Source organism: Protomyces lactucae-debilis (genome assembly GCF_002105105.1).
Source record: "Protomyces lactucae-debilis strain 12-1054 chromosome Unknown BCR37scaffold_21, whole genome shotgun sequence".
Taxonomy (NCBI): domain Eukaryota; kingdom Fungi; phylum Ascomycota; class Taphrinomycetes; order Taphrinales; family Protomycetaceae; genus Protomyces; species Protomyces lactucae-debilis.
This window is the reverse complement of record NW_024468013.1, coordinates 1-18,925: the sequence shown is the minus strand read 5'-3', so window position 1 is coordinate 18,925 and position 18,925 is coordinate 1. Positions and strand designations below refer to the sequence as shown.

At 53.7% G+C, this 18,925-nt stretch overlaps 12 protein-coding genes across 12 annotated transcripts; 8 read left to right on the top strand and 4 right to left on the bottom strand.

Annotated features, from left to right (window-relative positions):
• Positions 1–284: 284 nt before the first annotated feature.
• BCR37DRAFT_403584 (sleepy-like protein Slp1) lies at positions 285–1,781 on the top strand (the record flags this gene model as incomplete). Its single annotated transcript, XM_040872013.1, has 2 exons — positions 285–612; positions 637–1,781. 2 exons carry the CDS (start codon positions 285–287, stop codon positions 1,779–1,781), a joined length of 1,473 nt encoding a protein of 490 aa, XP_040722804.1.
• An 81-nt stretch (positions 1,782–1,862) lies between these two features.
• On the top strand, positions 1,863–3,260 carry BCR37DRAFT_155745 (uncharacterized protein). The gene has a single exon (XM_040866138.1). The coding sequence runs from the start codon at positions 1,945–1,947 to the stop codon at positions 2,788–2,790; it is 846 nt and encodes a 281-aa protein (XP_040722803.1). The 5' UTR covers positions 1,863–1,944; the 3' UTR covers positions 2,791–3,260.
• BCR37DRAFT_395049 (putative nucleoporin) lies at positions 2,967–7,120 on the top strand (the record flags this gene model as incomplete). The annotated part of the gene is made up of 2 exons (XM_040871565.1): positions 2,967–3,237; positions 3,285–7,120. 2 exons carry the CDS (start codon positions 2,967–2,969, stop codon positions 7,118–7,120), a joined length of 4,107 nt encoding a protein of 1,368 aa, XP_040722802.1.
• A 189-nt stretch (positions 7,121–7,309) lies between these two features.
• On the bottom strand, positions 7,310–8,095 carry BCR37DRAFT_395048 (glutathione S-transferase; the record flags this gene model as incomplete). Its single annotated transcript, XM_040871564.1, has 1 exon — positions 7,310–8,095. One exon carries the CDS (start codon positions 8,093–8,095, stop codon positions 7,310–7,312), a length of 786 nt encoding a protein of 261 aa, XP_040722801.1.
• Positions 8,096–8,160: 65 nt separating this feature from the next.
• Positions 8,161–9,384, bottom strand: BCR37DRAFT_400654 (uncharacterized protein; the record flags this gene model as incomplete). Its single annotated transcript, XM_040871813.1, has 1 exon — positions 8,161–9,384. One exon carries the CDS (start codon positions 9,382–9,384, stop codon positions 8,161–8,163), a length of 1,224 nt encoding a protein of 407 aa, XP_040722800.1.
• Positions 9,385–9,519: 135 nt separating this feature from the next.
• BCR37DRAFT_351234 (kinase-like domain-containing protein) lies at positions 9,520–10,936 on the bottom strand (the record flags this gene model as incomplete). Its single annotated transcript, XM_040868056.1, has 2 exons — positions 9,520–10,376; positions 10,414–10,936. The coding sequence occupies 2 exons, from the start codon at positions 10,934–10,936 to the stop codon at positions 9,520–9,522; spliced, it is 1,380 nt and encodes a 459-aa protein (XP_040722799.1).
• Positions 10,937–11,047: 111 nt separating this feature from the next.
• Positions 11,048–11,647, top strand: BCR37DRAFT_351291 (ankyrin repeat-containing domain protein; the record flags this gene model as incomplete). The annotated part of the gene is made up of 1 exon (XM_040868060.1): positions 11,048–11,647. The coding sequence occupies one exon, from the start codon at positions 11,048–11,050 to the stop codon at positions 11,645–11,647; it is 600 nt and encodes a 199-aa protein (XP_040722798.1).
• A 471-nt stretch (positions 11,648–12,118) lies between these two features.
• Positions 12,119–12,811, bottom strand: BCR37DRAFT_351151 (septum formation protein Maf; the record flags this gene model as incomplete). The annotated part of the gene is made up of 1 exon (XM_040868052.1): positions 12,119–12,811. The coding sequence occupies one exon, from the start codon at positions 12,809–12,811 to the stop codon at positions 12,119–12,121; it is 693 nt and encodes a 230-aa protein (XP_040722797.1).
• Positions 12,812–12,975: 164 nt separating this feature from the next.
• BCR37DRAFT_351237 (3-mercaptopyruvate sulfurtransferase) lies at positions 12,976–13,827 on the top strand (the record flags this gene model as incomplete). The annotated part of the gene is made up of 1 exon (XM_040868057.1): positions 12,976–13,827. The coding sequence occupies one exon, from the start codon at positions 12,976–12,978 to the stop codon at positions 13,825–13,827; it is 852 nt and encodes a 283-aa protein (XP_040722796.1).
• Positions 13,823–16,344, top strand: BCR37DRAFT_155793 (uncharacterized protein). The gene has a single exon (XM_040866139.1). The coding sequence runs from the start codon at positions 14,026–14,028 to the stop codon at positions 16,288–16,290; it is 2,265 nt and encodes a 754-aa protein (XP_040722795.1). The 5' UTR covers positions 13,823–14,025; the 3' UTR covers positions 16,291–16,344.
• A 136-nt stretch (positions 16,345–16,480) lies between these two features.
• On the top strand, positions 16,481–17,983 carry BCR37DRAFT_395041 (major facilitator superfamily domain-containing protein; the record flags this gene model as incomplete). The annotated part of the gene is made up of 1 exon (XM_040871563.1): positions 16,481–17,983. The coding sequence occupies one exon, from the start codon at positions 16,481–16,483 to the stop codon at positions 17,981–17,983; it is 1,503 nt and encodes a 500-aa protein (XP_040722794.1).
• Positions 17,984–18,034: 51 nt separating this feature from the next.
• On the top strand, positions 18,035–18,706 carry BCR37DRAFT_351148 (signal peptidase complex catalytic subunit sec11; the record flags this gene model as incomplete). The annotated part of the gene is made up of 2 exons (XM_040868051.1): positions 18,035–18,358; positions 18,491–18,706. 2 exons carry the CDS (start codon positions 18,035–18,037, stop codon positions 18,704–18,706), a joined length of 540 nt encoding a protein of 179 aa, XP_040722793.1.
• Between the last annotated feature and the right edge of the window lie 219 nt (positions 18,707–18,925).

Genomic DNA, 18,925 nt, shown 5'->3' with positions numbered 1-18,925 from the left:
CCATCTCTCTCTTCCCTTCCGCCGATGACCTCACATTCCTGTCTCGTTGCCTTGTTTACTTTTCCCACGCTCGTTGTCAACATTCTGCTGCTGCCCAACAACTTCTCTGCTGCTCTACTGCTCTACTCCACTCCTCATCAAAAGCTACTTGGCTGGTCCTTGTGCTCTCTGCTCCTCACTCTCCTCCTCTCTTTGTGCTTTTACATCCTCTCCCGCGGACGAGCCGGTCTCTGTCCTTCGTTTGGAAACACTAGAAATCACATCTACATCCTCGCATACACAACATGTCCCTCTTCACACCCCAACGCCAGTCTACATCCCTCTCAAGCATCCTCGCAGGCCCAGGATCGCCCCTCACTCCCCGCAACGTCAACATTGCACGGCAACTCGCTCGCCAAGCGACCCCAAAATCCACCCTCAAGCGCGCTTCTCCCTTCAAGCTCGATCGCGTTGCTTCAGACTGGACACTCACAGGCACGGGAACACCCAACAAGCATGCAAAGAGGCAGGTCAAGGGTCACGGCGCCGGTGACCGGTTCATCGGCCGTGCAAATCCAGCCACCGCAAAACTCAATGCAGAACCAAGAACGGCACCGGCTACTGCATACACGGGTGCATCCAGTGCTAGCTTTTCAGACCTGGCCTACTCCTCACAAGTAGCAGAGGCTTGCGGTATTGCTCTCAACCAACGCATCTTGGCATTCAAGCCAGAAGCACCGGAGTCAAAAGCCCCCGTGCTCCTCAATGCACAGTACAACCGGCCTCTGCGTCCCGTCAACACTGCAACTGTCAAGCGTCGCATCAATACTGTGCCTGAGCGTGTGCTGGACGCACCTGGCTTGATTGATGACTACTACCTCAATTTGCTCGACTGGTCGAGCAGCAACTGTGTAGCCATTGCATTGGAAAAGTCTGTGTATGTCTGGAACGCAGAGACTGGCAGCGTCTCCTCTCTGCTCGATTGCGATGCATCCAACTACATTGCCAGCATCAAGTGGGCGCCTGATGGCAGCCATCTCGGCGTTGGTCTGTCGGATGGTACGCGTTCCATCTACGATGCCGAGACCGGCACGCGTCTTCGTACACTCCTCGGCCATGACGCCCGCGTGGCCTCCATGTCCTGGAACAACCACTTGCTCACGTCTGGTGCACGCAACGGCCAGATTCACAGCTCGGATGTGCGTATTCAGCAGCACCACGTTGCTTCCTTCAACAACCACGCTAGCGAAGTGTGCGGTCTTGCGTGGCGCGCTGATGGTCAACAGCTAGCTTCAGGAGGCAACGACAATGTCGTCAACATTTGGGACGCACGCTCCTCTATTCCCAAGTTCACAAAGACCAATCACACAGCAGCCGTCAAGGCACTTGCGTGGTGCCCCTGGAACACATCCCTCTTGGCCACAGGTGGTGGTTCATCAGACAGAAACATTCACTTCTTCAGCAGTACAAGTGGTGCACGTCTATCTACGATGAACTGTACCTCGCAAGTCACGAGTCTGACTTGGTCTCCTGCGCATCGCGAAATTGTCTCTACGCATGGATTCCCAGACAATCAAATCACGGTGCACAGTGTACAAAACAACACACTCAGCAAAGTGGTGGATATCCCTGCTCATGATGCGCGTGTCTTGCATGCCTGCTTGTCACCGGATGGCACGACTCTAGCAACGACCTCCTCAGATGAGAATCTCAAGTTTTGGAAGGTGTTTGAGGCAAAACGACGCACGGCTGAGCATGAGCGCGGCGCAAAGGAGATGCGCGCTGGCATGACAATCCGTTGAGTATTTTTGCCTTTTCCTGCTTCCTTCCAGTCGACTGCGCGAGGCCTTTCATCATCATCATCCTCATCAACCTGTGCTTTTATGTGTAGCTTCACTGCTTGTTTGGTAGACATCAAATTTGTAGACTTCCACCAAATCACTCTCCTATTCAACATCAATAGCCATGGGCAACTCGCTTGACTGGCTGCTGCGATTCCCGCCGCTGCTATGGTGCAAGACGCAGTTCGAGACAATGCTCATCAATGCCCTCAGCTGCGGCCCTGTGCCCAGACACATCGCACTGGTCATGGATGGCAACCGCCGGTATGCACGCAAGAACCGACTCGAAACGGCAGAGGGACATGCGCTTGGGTTTGAATCGCTCAAGGGCGTCTTGGAGGTGTGTTACAAAGCGGGCGTTGAGACCGTGACCATCTACGCCTTCAGTATAGAGAACTTCAAGCGCAGCAAGTATGAAGTGGATGTACTCATGGAAATGGCAAAGAACAATCTACTGACGCTGTGTCAACATGGCGATATTGCGCAACAGTATGATATCCGCATACGCATCTTGGGCCAGCAAGGGCTTGTGAGTGAGGATGTACAACGGGAGATGAACAGGGCCGAGGAAATGACGAAGGACAATACACGAGCGACCCTCAATGTCTGTTTCCCCTATACCTCGCGCGACGAGATGACTTCGGCAATCAGCAAGCTCGTCGCTCGAGCAGAGCGTGGGGAAATGACAGCCCAGCAGATTGAAGCACTCACAGAAGCTGACTTTGAAGAGCAGCTCATGACGGTCGGGTGTCCTGACCCGGATATCTTGATTCGCACGTCTGGCGTTGAACGACTGAGTGACTTCCTGCTCTGGCAAGCGGGTAAGCGAACCATGATCCGCTTTGTGGATGTCTTTTGGCCGGACTTTGACTTGTATACCTTCTTGCCCATTGTCCTTGAGTGGCAAGTGGCAGAGTGTCGGCGGCGGGGGACGGGTATCTTTGGTCTTGCCGGCGTGCTCAAGGGATAGGAGTCTTTTATGATCCGACTCTTCCTCTGTATGACTCTATAGACATCTCCTCTGTACATATACTGCTGAAGCACGTACTAGCCAGCTACGTCCAGCTTCTGCTCCTGGATTCTCAAATTTGGTTTTTGGCGACAACCAAAAGACACAGACACTCAAGCACAAGGACGCGAGCAGAGATGCCGAGCCAGGTGCAGGTCCAGAGGCAGCAGCATGCTCAATCGCCTGCTCAGGCTACAGGGGCGGCTGTCCAAAAGCCACAGCAGCAGCAACAGCAGCAGCAGCAAGGCCAAGGACAAGTCTCGTCTCAGCAGCAGCAGCAGCAACAACCACAAGCCATACAGCCGCAGCAGTCGGCGAGAGCAGCTGCATTGACTCGAGGCAACCAGGCCATCAATCAATGCCTCGCGCAAGACCAAGCTTGGCCCGAGTTAGGCGATATTCTGAGTCGTAAGCCTCCTTCGCATCTTTTAGACGCGCTTTTCTGACCCCTCTAGAAGGATCCTCGACCGAGTATACCTGGCAAACGGCCCCTGCGTGGCAGCCTTTTGCACGCAGCGAGATTGTCAATATTCCAGACACCATCTTTGAGCAGTACAACTCGACAGAATGCTACACACAGATGGGCTTGTTTGGTGACATTCAGCGCGCATGGATCACAGTCGACAACAGGCTGTATCTCTGGAACTACGCAGACGGGCAGGACTTTCAAGCGTATGAGGATCATCCACATACGTTGACTGCCGTGGCTCTAGTAAGACCGCGGGGCGGCGTCTTTGTCGATGCAATCACGCATCTCCTTGTGCTGGCAACACCCTACGATATCCTGCTGCTCGGCGTAGCGAGCCCAAAAAACCACAAGGGAGAGATGCAATTCTACGCGACACGAATGAGTGTCCCCGTCACTGGCATCGACGTCAATTGTATATGCAGCACGGACTCAGGCCGCATATTCTTTGCCGGTAAGGCAGACGCACATGTCTATGAGCTACGATATCAAGCAGATGAAGGCTGGTTCTCACGGCGATGCAGCAAGGTCAACTTGACAGGCTCGGCTTTTGACAATTTCATCCCTGCACTCGCAACAAAGGCCACTGAACATCTCGTCCAGCTTGTGGTAGACAACTCACGCAAGCTGCTATACACTCTCTCTTCAAAGTCTACCATCAGAGCGTATGCAATTGAAGAGCCCGCTAGCTTGTCGTTGTGTGCTACTTACACTATTTCCAGTGCTGCTTCACATGCCCAAATGATCAATGCAGCTTCACCACTACTCGATCCACGCTCAACAAGCATCGTCTCGCTTTGTCCAATTCCAGCAAGCGACTCGAAGCAAATATATCTCGTTGCAGTAACGAGTACCGGCTGCAGACTCTACATGCGCTCGTCCGCATCGGGCTTTAATAGCGCCTCTGCTCGCATGTCTTCCCTGCAAGTTTCCCATGTCCGCTATCCACCCGCTCCACATACGCAGACACCGCGAGCGCCGCCTCAACTCAGTCTCACTGCTCCCAATGCACTGCCCGCTCCCAATGCACAATCAAGCCAGACTGCACAGACATCCCAAGTTTTGGCCAATACAACACGCGCTCAGCTCTTTTCGCCGCACTTATTTTTTGATGTGGCTAAGAGCAATGATCCTGCCACACCAGGCGACCGACTCTTGGGATGTGCGCCCGAAGCCGACAAACTGGCATTGCAGTTTTCAGCTGGCAATACGCGGCCTTTACTTTCTGAATCTTGCTGCTGGCTGCCCATTGAAGGTTTTGTTCAGGATGTCTGTGCTATTCAGCAAGCATCCTCCACAGCCTCTGGTATCGGTGCCGAGCTAATAACACAATTCACACTGCCGCCCGCTTCTTTTGCTGTACTTACCAATACTGGCGTGCACATCATCAAGCGTCGCAGAACTACAGAAGTCTTTGCCAGTGCACTACGGCACGCACCCTCTGCCGCAGGAGGCATCGAAGCCGAAATGCGCCTCTTCTTTGAAAATATCGGTCGCGCTGAAGGTTGTGCGACGTGCCTGGGAGTTATTTGCGGTGGCTTGGATGGTACAGATGTCGACGAAGCTACAGCAGGTGGTATTCAGTACAACAGTCGATTGACTGCCTCGCAAGTTCTCGAAACGAGTCGACGCTACTTTATCGAATTCGGTGGCAAGGCCTTTGTGGATGAAAATCTACATCGCCATTTCGCAGATGCCGGGCAGGCCACATTACCGACGCTTGAGATGGTCCGTCTGTCTGGTCGGCATGATGGCGTTGCATTGTACGTCGCACGCACGGTAGCTTCCTTCTGGCGACTGCCCATCATGCGTCAAATAGTGCCTGGTGAGTATGTTTCCTCCTTGTCGGAAAGCACGCTGCAAACTGTGCAAAGCCGCATCATCAGCCTCCGTCAATTTCTTGAAGCCAACAAGCATGCCATTGAAGGGCTTGCAGGACCAGAGCGTCTCCTTGGCACAACAAACCGTCAAGAAGAGATTGTGTTGCAGGCTGAACATCGCGGCATGCATGCGCTTCTTACGCTCATTGTGCAAATTATTGAGTGTCTCAGCTTTATTCAAGTCTTGAGCGACAGTCCAGAAGGCAAGATGACAGATATTCTTCGATCTGTCCCTCCCGCTGTGCAGCAAGATGCCATCAAATTGACCTTTGAGGAGCTGCTGACATCTCAAAAAGGCCAAGATATTGCCAAAGAACTCGTTACTGCCATTGTTAACCGACGCATCGCTCAAGGAGGTACCGTCGAATCAGTGAGCGAGACGCTGCAAAAGCGATGTGGATCCTTCTGCTCTTCTGATGATGTGGTGCTATACAAGGCCATTGAACAATTAAAGCGTGCGAGAGATGCGCCGACAGTCGGCGAACGCGAACGCATTCTGCGTGAGTGCCTGCGGCTCTTCCAGCACGCCGCAGCAACACTGTCACTCGACAACTTGCGTGATACAATGGAGGAGTTTGAACAGATGCAATTCTATGCAGGAGCGCTGGAACTTGCCTTCTCTGTGGCGCACGCGTCAGACCCATCCGATGTGGCTCTTGGCTACATGCAAGATGGCAAGCCAGAGAATGATGCGCGCGCTGCATTCTTTGCAAAGCGCGAGCAGTGCTACACATTCATGTTTGCAACCCTCGACAAGCTTGAAGGTGCCTTTGCAGCGCAAGATTCTGCTTATGCTGGGTCTTCGCATGTGTCGCCCTTGTCATCTTTGCGTGATGCCGCATATGCCGTCATTGGTAGTTCTTCTGATGCACTGTTCCATAACCTTTTCTATGACTGGTACGTGTCGCGCAACCTGCAGGAGCGGCTGCTTGAGATCTCAAGTCCATTCATTGAACCTTACTTGCGTCGCAAGGCGCAATCGAGTCTGGCTTTTGCCAACTTGCTTTGGCATTATCATGCGCGTCGGCAGGCCTATCTTGATGCAGCCAAAGTGTTGCATAACATCTCTCGCAGCGGTTATGATTTGCCACTTGAGCAGCGAATCGAGTACCTCAGTCAGGCAAAAAGCTTCCTGGCTTGTGTGGCAACACAAGATGGTGCTGCTCAGCTGCTGGAAGTCATTAGCGAGGAGCTTGATGTCATGGGCATCCAAGATGATTTGTTGAATAGCTTGCGCAATGACACGCGTTTGAGAGAGGATAAAAAGGCTGAGCTCATCGCAAAGCTCGATGGTAAATTGGTCCCGCTAACAGATCTTTTCAACCAATTCGCCGATCCACTGGGCTACGGCGAGGTGTGTCTTGCCATTTTTCAAGCCGCTGGGTATCGGGGCACACTGGAAATTCGCAGTTGTTGGGAGAAATTGCTTGAGCGCGAACATGAGCTTGCAGACGAGCAAGGGGGCCCCGCGCCCTTTGAAAGAGTCGGCAACAAGGTACGTCAGCTTGGTAGACGCTTTGGTGCAGATGAAGTCGTTTTTTCGCTGGAAGAGCTACTGCCTATGCTCGAACGGTACCACCTACAACGGCAAAAGGGCGAGGCGCCGCGAGGCTGGGCTGTAGAAGTTCTACTGGAAGCAGAAGCACCGCACGAAGCACTCTTTGCCGTGCTGGAAGACTTGTACCTGCAGCCTGCTTGGCAAGCAAAGCAAGCAACAGTTCATCTGATTGGCGAGACACTCGCATTGCTGTTGCGTTGGGTCGAAGTCTCCATGCGTCCTGGTACTCTGCGGTACTACGATACACCCGGACAGAGCTTCCCCGTCGAAAGGGCGTCAGATGCGCTTAAGCGGTCAGAAAGGCTACTTGGTAATGCACAGGGTGCTGTCGCGAGCGAGTTGCGTATCGAAACGCAGAAGCTGCAAAGACGCATCAGAGACATGTAGCTGCAGGTAGATCTAGCGGGCTTCAGCCGAGGTAGACTGGCAAATTATTGATGACTACAGTCATCTGCTCATCTGAAATGCTGCGTCCCAAAGTTCTTTCTGGATGCAGTGTACGCATACGATTATCCTATTGAAAGCATCGTAGCTTGTCTAGGCTGAACTTGGATGAAAAGCTACTATATGTAAAGTTCATGGCAATGCATGGCCCGCATTGATGGCGTTTGCCACTTGACTGGTGTTGGGTCTGTTCTCAGCGTATCGCTTGTAAGAGTCCAGATACAAGTCATCAGTGGAAATCGTTGCCGCGACTGCAGCATGGGACTCTAGAGCATCTATCCACTTGACATAGCGTGGCGACGAGACATCAAAGTCACGGTAGGGCTTCAGTACACGTCTGATACGCAGCAGCCATGGAGCCACGAGAACATCAAGGTAACCAAGCTGTAATCCCATGAAGAAAGGGCCCTCTGAGTCCGCCCAAGATAACAGCTTCCCTAGATTGTCTGCGAACGCTTTGCCATGCTCCACTTGGCCTTCTGGCGTCGTTGCCTGCAGGAAACGATAGAAGCTCGGCACAAAAGTATTATTCACGAAATATGCTCGCAACCTGACAATCGCCTTCTGCTGAGGCGTCTTGTCCTTATAAAGCGCTGAGTGGACGTCTTCCACATAATCCATAATGACTGTGCTTTCCGTAATACGAAATGTTTGGTTGTCAAAGTAGTGCTGCATGCAAGGCACTAAGCCCTTGGGATTGTCTACCAAGAGTTCAGCGGGCTTTGCATAAGGGTCTACTTCACGGTAGATGTAGTTGATGTCAAGTAGCTCAAGCTGAATCCAAACTCGCTGGACAAAAGGGCAGAAACAAGCGCCAAAGAGCTCAAACTCTGTAGTGTCATCAGCAGCGCGATGATTCTCTGCAGTCTCTGCGGCATTGCCAGTACAGACTGTATGGTAGCCGTTATTGGTTGCCATGGCTCTTGTAGGCTGAGGCTGATCTCTCTGGCGATCTTGGACGTCATCTTCGGACGAGATGGATTCTATGGCCCAAGCTGCGACTCTATCTCTACAAAGGTCGGCCTCAAAGAAACGACCGAAGTCGTACAGGCGTCTCTCAATGTGCTCAACTCAAGTTCACTGATGGACATGAGGTCGTCCACAAGCCACCCAAATGCCTTTACCTCCAGCTTCTCCATCGGCCAATCGCCGTACAAAGTGGCTGCACCAAAGTCTCCAAAAAAGGCATGTCCATGATCATCAACCAAGATGTTGTGTGCGTATAAATCACCGTGAGCGATGCCTCGCCTGTGTAGATGTACAGCGGCGGCAGCGATACCGCGCAGAATAGAAAGTGCATCTGCCTTGGACAATCGACGGCTGAAGTTGTCCCTCGTGCACGATGTCATGGACGGCGGAAGGCCTAGATTGGTATAAGTCGGCGGAACAAGCTCAAGCACCAGTCCTCTCCTGCCACCTGGATGATTGAGGACGCTTGCTAGAGGATCGATGAGGTGTGGATGCGACCCTGCGGCGATACACGCATCCATTTCGTCAGAGGGTGCTCCATCGCTCGTGACTTCACCTTTGAAGACCTTGACCGCCACTTCCTTCTCTCCGAGTTTTGCTTTGGAAATGACACCTGAAGCGCCTTCGCCAAGAATGTGCTGTACCACCAGAGTGTCCCAGGGTAGTTCTGAAAGTCGAGCCTTGGACCTTTGAGAGCAAGGATTTCCTGCAAAAGCTAACCAGCATAGTGAAGGAAGCTCAAAGAGCCACGATGGCAGAGACGCAAGCTTGTTGGCAGATAAACGCAAGAGACCAAGCCGCTTGAGGTTAGCCATTGAATGTGGCAGGTCGGTCAGCTGATTTCCAGCGAGCATGCACTTTTCAAGTCGCGTGCATCGCCCTATGCTCGATGGTAACGCTGTGATGGCATTGTTTGTGAGGATGAGCCATCGCAAACTGGGTGGCAATGCATCTTCTGGTACGGTTTGCATACCGTTGCCCTTGAAGGCCACCATTTCTAAAACTGGACATTCGGATAGCTTAGGAAATGTCACAAACTTGCAGTCTGATAGAAAGCAGACCTTGAGCTTTGGTAGCTTGTGAGCAAAGTCTGCTGGGAGAGAGCATAGCGGATTACCAGACAAGTCAAGGAGCTCGAGCTGAGAAAATTGGAGCAGCTCGTCGGGAAAGACTGTCAAGCCTGCATTTTTGAGTCTGATAACCGAGGTCTCCTTATCTAGGCTATGCAGACTGTCCATCTTGTGTCCAGTAGAAGACGAAAGTGCTCTGGAGCAGGCGTCGTTAACGGTCTGTGGATGATCAGATGGACGCAGCGATTCTGGCGTCAGGCACACTCTACATTATCTACTTCTGTCCAGGATTTGTATACTATATCAGCCCACAAAGATGGCATCTCTGCAAAGACGAGCCACCAATTTGAATAGGACGCGCCACTCTTGTGGATCTCCCTTGCGCTTCGCAAAGTCCACCAGTGTCATCTCGCCTTGGCTTGTGTGCACGCTGTAGCAGCTCAATGTGCCCCAGAGCTGCATGCCACGTCTGTCTTCAGCCGCAACAGTAACACACATCTCCCCCAGCCTCGTTTGAAATGCGAGCTCCTCCACTGCTCGAAGCAACAGTTCGAACATCTCTGCGATGGGCCAGGTCGAATAGAACTTTGTCAGACGGTCCGAACCCGTTATATCAGCAAATCGTCTCGCCCGCTGCGTCAAGCTCTCGAGGATGGCTGTCCCAGCAAACTGAGACAGCGAAGGGTCATCTTCAAACGCGATTTGCGAGCGTACTGGTGCTTGCGATGGCGTCATCTCCATAATAGGAGCCGAGGACTGTGACATGCTTTGCTTGATTGGCACTTGCAAATCAACGTGCATCTTGGACATGAGTCTGTTGGCAATATCGAGTGGATCAAGATCTATAGCCTTTTGCGCTGTCCATGAATGTGCCCTAACATCCGCGAACGTGTATCTCTTCTTGGGATTGATTTCGAGCATACCTTGCAGCAAATTGTACACGCCGAGCGGAAGTCTTTTCCACGGAGCATAGTCTGGCCGGCCCTTGGACCTCGCAAACTGGCGAAAGAGATCATCTTCAGCTGCAGGCTGGTTCCACGGCGTTGCACCGAGACACAGAGCAAACAAGACGATTCCCGTCGACCAGACGTCAACGAGCTCACCGTCATATGTACCTAGGATCTCAGGCGCAACATACGGCGGGGATCCGCAGGAGGTGTCTGTCGTTAGCTTTGCTCTGGTAATGTAGAAGCATACTCAATGTACGCCGTTGGCCTCGATGGGCATATAGGGCTGCGAGCCCAAAGTCTGCAATCTTGAGACGCCCGTCGCCATCAAGGAGAATATTCTCTGGCTTGATGTCTCGATGACTGATGCCAAAGCCATGCATAAAGATGAGGCCGTCGAGGAGCTGGCGAAAGTAGAGATGTGCAAGCTGCTCATCGACGCCCAGGTCTGGCTCGATCTTGTCGAAGAGGTCGCCGCCCGTACAATACTCGATAGCAATCCAGAGATGACCCGAGTCGAGGTGATCTGCTTGTAGAAAGTCGACGATGTGCCTGTGTTGACTGGAGCCGCATGCTTTATGGAGTGTCGCCTCGCCGTCTACCTGCTTGGCCGTCTGCCTTCCCTCGGCGACGATGGCCGTCTTATCGATGACCTTGACGGCAAAGACTTCGGCTACCTCTCTCTGTGCCACATAGATGGCAGAGCTGCTACCCTCGGAGATGCACTGGCCCAAACGGAAGGGAAGCTGCGAAGTGTCGAAGTGTAGGACCATGGCTCAAGACGGACGACGCGCAACGCGCACCCGTAGCCACCAGCGACAGACGGACCGGCCATGTCGATGCATACTGCGGCTCTCGAGGGGGATCTCGTCGCTGTTCAGGCAATGCTCCTTGACCAGCAGGTGGACGTCAAGGACGAAGATGGGCGCACAGCACTTCATTGGGCATGTGTTCACGGCAACCCAGCACTCTGCCGCTTGTTGCTAGACCATGGCGCAGACGCAGATGCACAGGACGAGGGAGGATGGACGCCCATCATGATTGCTATTGCGGCCAAGCACCAGCAAGTCTCAGAGATGCTTTTCGCGGTGCCAGTGGACATCTCGCAAATCAACCGTGGTGGACAGACGCTGCTGCATCCAGCGTGCAGTAAGCAGCTCATTTGGGCAGTCGATACGCTCCTTGCGAGTGATGCAGGGAAGAAGCTTGTCAGGATCAAGGATAGGCAGGGACAGTTGCCGCTACACAGAGCTGCAGCAGTGGGCTCACTTGCTATAGTCCAACGACTTGTGGCGAATGGCTCACCAATGAGTACGAGCGACGCTGGTGGCTGGACGCCGATGCATCATGCGTGTGCAGAGGGACATGCAGATGTTGCGCAATTCCTGGTGGATCAAGGGGCAGACGCAGACAAGCTCGATGCAGATGGCAAGACACCGCTACAATTGGGTGATGACAAGATGAGGAAGTTCTTGGCGGCATGAGTCTAGTGTACGAGGCTCTTGTGCCAGAGTGGTCAAAGCATACGAAATGTGCCTGCATGTTGAGCGATATTGATCTAGCAGATTGCTCCAAAGGGTCGACGTGTGAAGCGTCTGCTTGTTTACACGAAGGAAGCACTCTGCTTGTTTACACGAAGGAAGCACTCTGCATCTCTCAGTATGTCCAGGTTGCTCAGACCGAAACGAGCACGGCAATCCGAGTCTTCTTAGCAGTGAATCCGCTGAGTCCAAGTATAAGATATGGGTCTTGATCAAAATGCTTGGAGTGTCATACAGTGAGAAGAGCGTGATGAACCTTGGGCTCTTGCCAAAAGCTCCATCTGTGGGAATGCGCACATCCATAAAAGCCGATGAAGGCCACCAAAGCTCATCGATACGTAGTGAGCGCTGGTCCAAGGTCGCCAATGCAAATGGTCTTCACGGAGCCTGATCTTCTCAACAAGAGATGGAATGCTATAGGTTGATCTCCTCAGCGTATATATCGTAGTTGAGGACGCTCTGTATGAGGCGGTAGGTTGCATTGAGAGGCAGGCCGACCACGGCCCCGTGATCACCAAGGATGCGCTTGATGAGTATCGCGCCTTGACCTTGAATACCGTACCCGCCTGCTTTATCAAGCCCCTCGCCGCTCTGGACATAACTCAGCAGCAAATCGTCCGAGAGCTCACTGTCGAAGACAACAGTCGTTTCTTCGACGTGCGTTTTGAGAACATAGCCAGGTGCAACAGGCATCTCGTCATCTGGTGTGATGATGCAAACTGCCGTGATGGCACGGTGACCTCCCTCTGGCTCTGCACGCAGCCGCTTGAGCATCTCGAGCTGATCTGCCTGGTTCTTGGGCTTCTCCATGATTTTGTGGCCACAGAGAACTACCGTGTCGGCTGCGATAAGCAGACTTGGTTCCTTCTTGTCATCGCAGATACGCTCATATACGGCGAGTGCCTTGCCTGTGGCTGTCTTGCTGACGTATTCCCATGGCGTGACGGAGTCCTTGTCGATGTTTTCGGGGAAGTCTGAGGTGATGCACTCGACTTGAAGACCTACCTGGTCGAGGAGCTGTTTGCGCCTGGGTGATGCCGAGCACAGAACAATACGCTTGCCTTTGAGCTCGGGAAACAATTCGATGAATGGATACGGCGGGAGCATGCGGAGCTAGACTGTGGTGCTGCTGGTTGAGGTCGAGCAGCGAGGAAGAGTGCGACGACCAGATCTACTTCAACTACTTGTGGAGCTCGAGACGCCTGGATCCAGCCCGCGATTGGGTCAAGTTGCAGTACCGGCAGCTGCTGAATACATTGGACAGCCTGACCATGTCGCGCTCGCTCTTCCTCAAGCCAGGCGGCATTGGCAAGCATATCCCCATCGATGGGAGCTGGTTCATGCCAAATGTGCAGCGCAGTGGTCTGCAAGAGTATCGCCACAAGCGCATCCCGAATGCTCGCTTCTTTGACCTCGACACCATCTGTGACAAGGAGTCACCCTTTCCGCACATGCTGCCGTCTGCAATGGTCTTCTCGAGGGAGATGGGCAAGCTGGGTCTGACGCGGAACGATGCACTCGTCATTTACGACACGCACGGCCTGTTTAGTGCACCGAGGGTGTACTGGACTTTACAGGTCTTTGGGCACAAGGGAGATGTCAAGATGCTCGAAGGTGGACTGCCTGCCTATGAAGCTGCAGGTCTGCCCTTAGAAGAGGGCGAGCCAGCGTTTCAGGGGAGGAGCTATGGCGACGCGGTCTACCATGCTGAGCGCGTCCTTGGCTTTGAGGACTTGATACAAGGCATCAAGGCAAAGGATGTCGAGATTGTGGATGCACGACCAGCAGCGCGCTTCACAGGGGAGGCACCTGAGCCACGCGCGGGGCTGTCGTCTGGGCACATGCCTGGCGCCAAGTCTCTGCCATTCAACAAGCTCATTAGGGACGGTGCACTGCTTCCCGCAGAGGAGTTGAGGCAGGCGCTGGCACAGGCTGATGTCGACCTGAGGAAGAGGGTGGTGCTGACCTGTGGAACTGGGGTGACTGCGTGTGTGCTGCAGGCTGCGCTCGAGTCGCTGGGAGTGGAGGATGCGGTGGTCTATGACGAGAGCTGGACGGGGTACGCGGACGAGCGACGCGCAGGTAGGCTGGCGGGCATGGTGGTCAAGGATTGGAGAGAATGAGTGTATGCTGTGGTCAAGGAAGATGGATCAGAGGAGACTGAGTGTATGTGGTCAAGTTCAGTCTGTTCTGATCTGTTACTGAAATGCACTCACTGCTTCACTCATAATGCACCAAAGTCAATACTGCCAATAAATACTTCCTTCGGTGCAACACAAACAACCCAACATCAATAGCCACCCGCATCCTTACCCCAGCCCATGCTCGTCGCACCAGAGGTCGTCTATGTCGGCTTCAGTCGCATCGCAGGCACCTCCCACCATGCAGACTACCAGGAGAAAATAAAACACTCAGAGTCGCAGGAGATCCACGTCGCTGTCACCGTCGCCATCCCGGACCAGCCGCCCTTCGAGTTCGCCACCCCCATACACAAGCAGGCAGACCTGCAGACCCTTGCCCGTGTCATCGAGGCAAATCTCGCCGAGCGAAACTTGGTCGTGGCCTGTCTCATCGACCAAGAGAGCAGTAATGTCCTTCGCTGGGCAGATATCGTCGGCGACGTCCTCGACAGCGACTCGCGCGTCTATGTTCTGCCCATGACTGAAGAGACCATTGAAGAGACGCTTGCCTTGGGGCGCAGGCCAAGCTCACCCACCAACTTCATCCACTCGCCCACGCAGATGGAGTTTATCCAGATACGGCGGCCGCCATCCGTCATGTCTGCGTCATCAAGCGGGCGCACTGCGGCGCGTAATCGAGTCAGTCTACTCCAGATGCATCATGAGCGTGGTGGCTCGTCATCGCCGACACTGCCGGCTTCGGGCGACCCGACTTCCTCTGCCTACAGACTCGCAACACTCAGCAGTAACGCCATTTCTTTGCTTGCCTTCTTGCGCTTCTGCCGGCAGAAGAGGACACTGCTTGAAGTGCTTTTTTGGCTTGATACAAGTATCCACTACACAGAAGATTATGTTGAGCGGCTCTACATGTCGTCGAATGCTCCTCTCAAGCTCAATCTACCGCGTGAAGTATCTGGCATCACGGAAGCGCGGCAACTCCTCAAGGATGGGCTGTTGGCTTGGTCACTCGATACCTTTGAGACGTCCAGTGAGAATGCTCGTGTCAAGCAGATTCAGCATGCCCGGCCACACGTCTACAAAAAGGCAGAACTTCTGTTTATGGGGCAGTCTGCTGAGCGCGAACAATTCCTGGCGCTCTTGACGCAAGCACTCGATCCAGAGGACACAACGATTCTGTCTCTACGCGAGCGTTCCGAGGTGGCTACCAAAGCAGCCATCCTCGGGCAAGTCTGCGATCAATACTTTCCAGGGCAAATACCAACAAAGCAGTACTTTGCGCCTGTGCCAGTACAGCAGCTCACCAGGCCAGAACGTCTCAGACAAGCCAAACGCAATGCCCTGTACGGCGAGCTGCTCAAGACTTCGCCACTACTGCCTTCCCAAACGAATGAACAAGCGCGACTCGAACAGATTGCAGATGAGGCGCTTAGTGCTGCTCGACTTGCAGATCCAGTAGAGGATGAGGTCGAAGTCGATGCAGACGAGGAGACACTGGAGGAAGTCTCCACTAGCGGCGACCGCCCAGAAAATGTCAAGAACACTGGCGATCGCGCGAAAAAGCTGTCCAGCTTGCTCGGTCACGATGTTGTGGTCAATGATCCCTTAAGTGCGCAGTCTTCTCCTATTTCCTCATCCTTTTCACCTATTGCTCGGACGGCGCCGGATCAAGAAACTTTGCTTGGAAAGCTCAAGAGGCGTAAGGAAGTGCGCTCCGTGTCGACGCGCACCGTCCCGCTTGACTTTGAATCTTCAGCGCTCGATCAAACCAAAGTCTTTCGGCAACCTGTTTCGCGCAAGCCATCCATTGTCAGTCTGCGCCCGCCATCGCCCACCCTATCAATTGGCTCTCGCTTCTCGCAAACCACAACGGGCAGCTTCCTGTCGCGCCAAGAGTCTGATGCCGATGCCGCGCGCAGATCACAGCAGCGCCGTGCAGCAAAGTTGTATGCCATGTTTGGCGAAAACGCTTCTGGCGCGAGCGTCCCGCACTTTCAACGCCGCGCGATGGGCCCGCCTGATGTACGCACTTCATTCGATCAGCGGCGAGAGAGACCGCGCTCAAACTCACGCTTCTCTTTGCTGCCTGATCGCTCCTCATCACGCGCTTCTGCCTACACGCCTGATCGAGGTGAGAAGCGCAGCGGTTTTATGCGCAGCATTTTTAGCCATCCCAATGGATCCAGCACAAGCATCAAAAGCCACACAGGGTCCGTCGAGAGCTTTGGCATGGCGCTGCACCCGACACGCAGTCGATCAGGCTCGGTTGTGAGTCACATGAGCCGGATGCCGATGGCCTCTGGACTCGGCGACACGGGCCACATCTCTGAGGACGAGGACGAGGATGAGGATGATGAAGAGGGCGAGGCGATTGTCAATGATGTGCGAACCAATATGAAGCTACGCCAGCTGCTTGGCAATGATGCGCCGACCTCGACCATGATGTAGGCTTGTAAAGTATGCTTGTACTCTAGCAATCTCTTAATACCTCCTAACATAGAATGAGTGCCACTGTGCCATTGAGTGGCTCCCATCTGAAGCGTCCAAGACGCGACAAGACCGCGACAGAGACAAGCTTTGACCAGCAGCTCTTACAGCCACGTCGCATTGGCTACACTACAGGCAGTCATAACTCTCGATGCTCGCGGGGACGATCGACTATGCAGCGATGCAGGCGCAGTCAAAGACGAGAGTCCCCGTACCCAGTAGCTCACCTAATGACCCGCTCAACTGGCCGCGCTACAAGAAAGACCTCTGCTTCGGCATCCTCTGCATCGGTGCTGTGCTCGCAGCAACACTCAATCCTATTCTAGCGACTTCGACCCTCGTTTTTGTTAGTGTCCTTCACACAACATTCACGCGCATCGCAATGCTCACCGGGTGGCACGTTCTCGCCGTCGCTCTGTGCGGTCCCATCTTTAATGCGACCTGCAAGATTTACGGAAGGCGGCATACCTTTGTCATTGGACTGATCCTGATGATCGCTGGCAGCGTTTGGGCTGCAGCCGCACCAGCGACGTACAATTCTCTGCTCGGAGCGCGTTTGTTGCAAGGCTTTGGCGTTATGCCCTTTGAGGCTCTCGTGCCGGTGGTCGTTGCAGACCTGTACTTTGTGCACGAGCGTGGCATGTATTATGCAATCTACGCGCTAGCTTACACTGGCGCTGCGTTTTTGACGCCAGTCCTGACGGGCAAAATTACAGCATCCTTGTCCTGGCGCTGGACATTTGGGCTGATTGCTGGATTCAGCTGCCTTTTGCTGCCGCTGCTGGTTCTTTATTGTCCAGAGACAGCCTACAATCGTACGGAAGCAGCGCCTCAAGATGTCGAGTCTCATGACTTGAGTAAAGGTGTGCAGACATCGCAGGTGGAAGTCTCGACCGGCACTCATCAACGACACGAGCTGGCCTTGTTTTCACGTGTGCGCTATTCTGACGATCCCTTCTTATTTTCGGTGGCTAAGCCATTCATAATGCTCCTTCATCCGGCCTTTCTCTGGGGCGTCTGCTCAGCTGGTCTGCTGGTTGCCTGGTCAGTCATGCTCGCTACTGTCATTGCTGCCCTCTTTGCAACATATCCCTACTTTTTCAGCATGGAACGCATTGGCTACCTCTATACGGCGCCATTTCTAGGGGCTCTCGTGTCTTTCCCCGTTGCAGGTCTTCTAAGTGATTGGGCTGTTTGCTTCTTCTCCAAAAAGACAAATATCTACGAAGCCGAGTACCGCATCTGGCTCATGATACCGACTACCGTCACCGCCGCTATTGGTCTGTTCGGCTTTGGCTACAGCTTCAGTCTGCACTACTTGGTGCCGACTGTCTTGTTTGGATTTGCCATCTCGAGCATCATCTTTAGCAGCGTTGCAGTGAGCACCTACTTTGCAGATGCCTACCCGAAGCACACGACGGACGCCTTCATCAGCCTCGTGGTGGTCAAGAATGTGCTTGCCTTTGCGCTGACAGTCACTGGCTTCGACTGGCTCATCCGGGACGGGGTGAAGAAGATGTTTCTCATCATGGGCTGCACGCAGATGGGTGTCTGCCTGCTGTCTGTGCCCATGTACCTGTTTGGCAAGCGCGTGCGTCTCTGGTCCTCGCGCTCTCAATTTTGGCGCCGCGTTCTTGCTGCTGAATCAAATTGAAAGTGGACACGTCTCCGTAGCGCGACTTCTTCTGTAGCAACACATCTTATCATGCTGGACCTGGGCAAGCTGTCTGTTAGGCAGGCGCTCCAGCAGTTCCTCAACCTCTGCCTCATTGGCACCACCGCCTTTATGGCCTGGAAGGCATTCAGCCTCGCCATGGACTGCGAGTCGCCTGTCGTGGTCGTCCTATCGGGCTCCATGGAACCAGCCTTTCAGCGCGGCGACTTGCTCTTCTTGACAAACCTGCCTACAACGGTCGACATTGGCGATATCGTCGTCTACAACATCCAGGACCGCTCCATTCCCATTGTTCACCGCGTCATCAAGAGCCACATTTCAGCGCAGTCGGCGCTCAATGAGCTAGGCAAGTCAGTCAAGTTTGTGCAGGGCCTTATCAACAAAAGGACGACGCGGGCCAAGTTGCCAAAGGGACAGCAGGCAAGCGTGCGTGGCTATCGTGTCAACCCTCTCAGCCAAGTGGATCCAAACCGCGGCCCAACGCAGAAGCTTCTTACCAAAGGCGACAACAACAATGACGACGATCTGACACTCTACGCGCCTGGGCAGCGCACGCTAGACCGCAAGGAGGATGTCATTGGTGTTGTCTATGGTTTCATGCCCTATGTGGGTATGGTGACGCTCGCTATGAATGACTACCCTGCACTCCGCTACCTCATGCTGGGCGGTATGGGTCTCACGGCGCTCTTGAGTAGAGAGTAGACGGCAAACAACATCAATCTATATCACTCCACACTTGTCACGGCTTTATCGAGACGAGGCCTCAGCGATTGCGCACGCACGCTACTCATAGGTCTATGCGCATGTATGGTGCCAGACACACAGACGAGCTTTTCAATTAAACTGCAGCTGCAGCTGAATAACAAATTGCATATCAGTGGAATTGACAATACCTGACCCGCAGGGCTCTCATATCAGAGC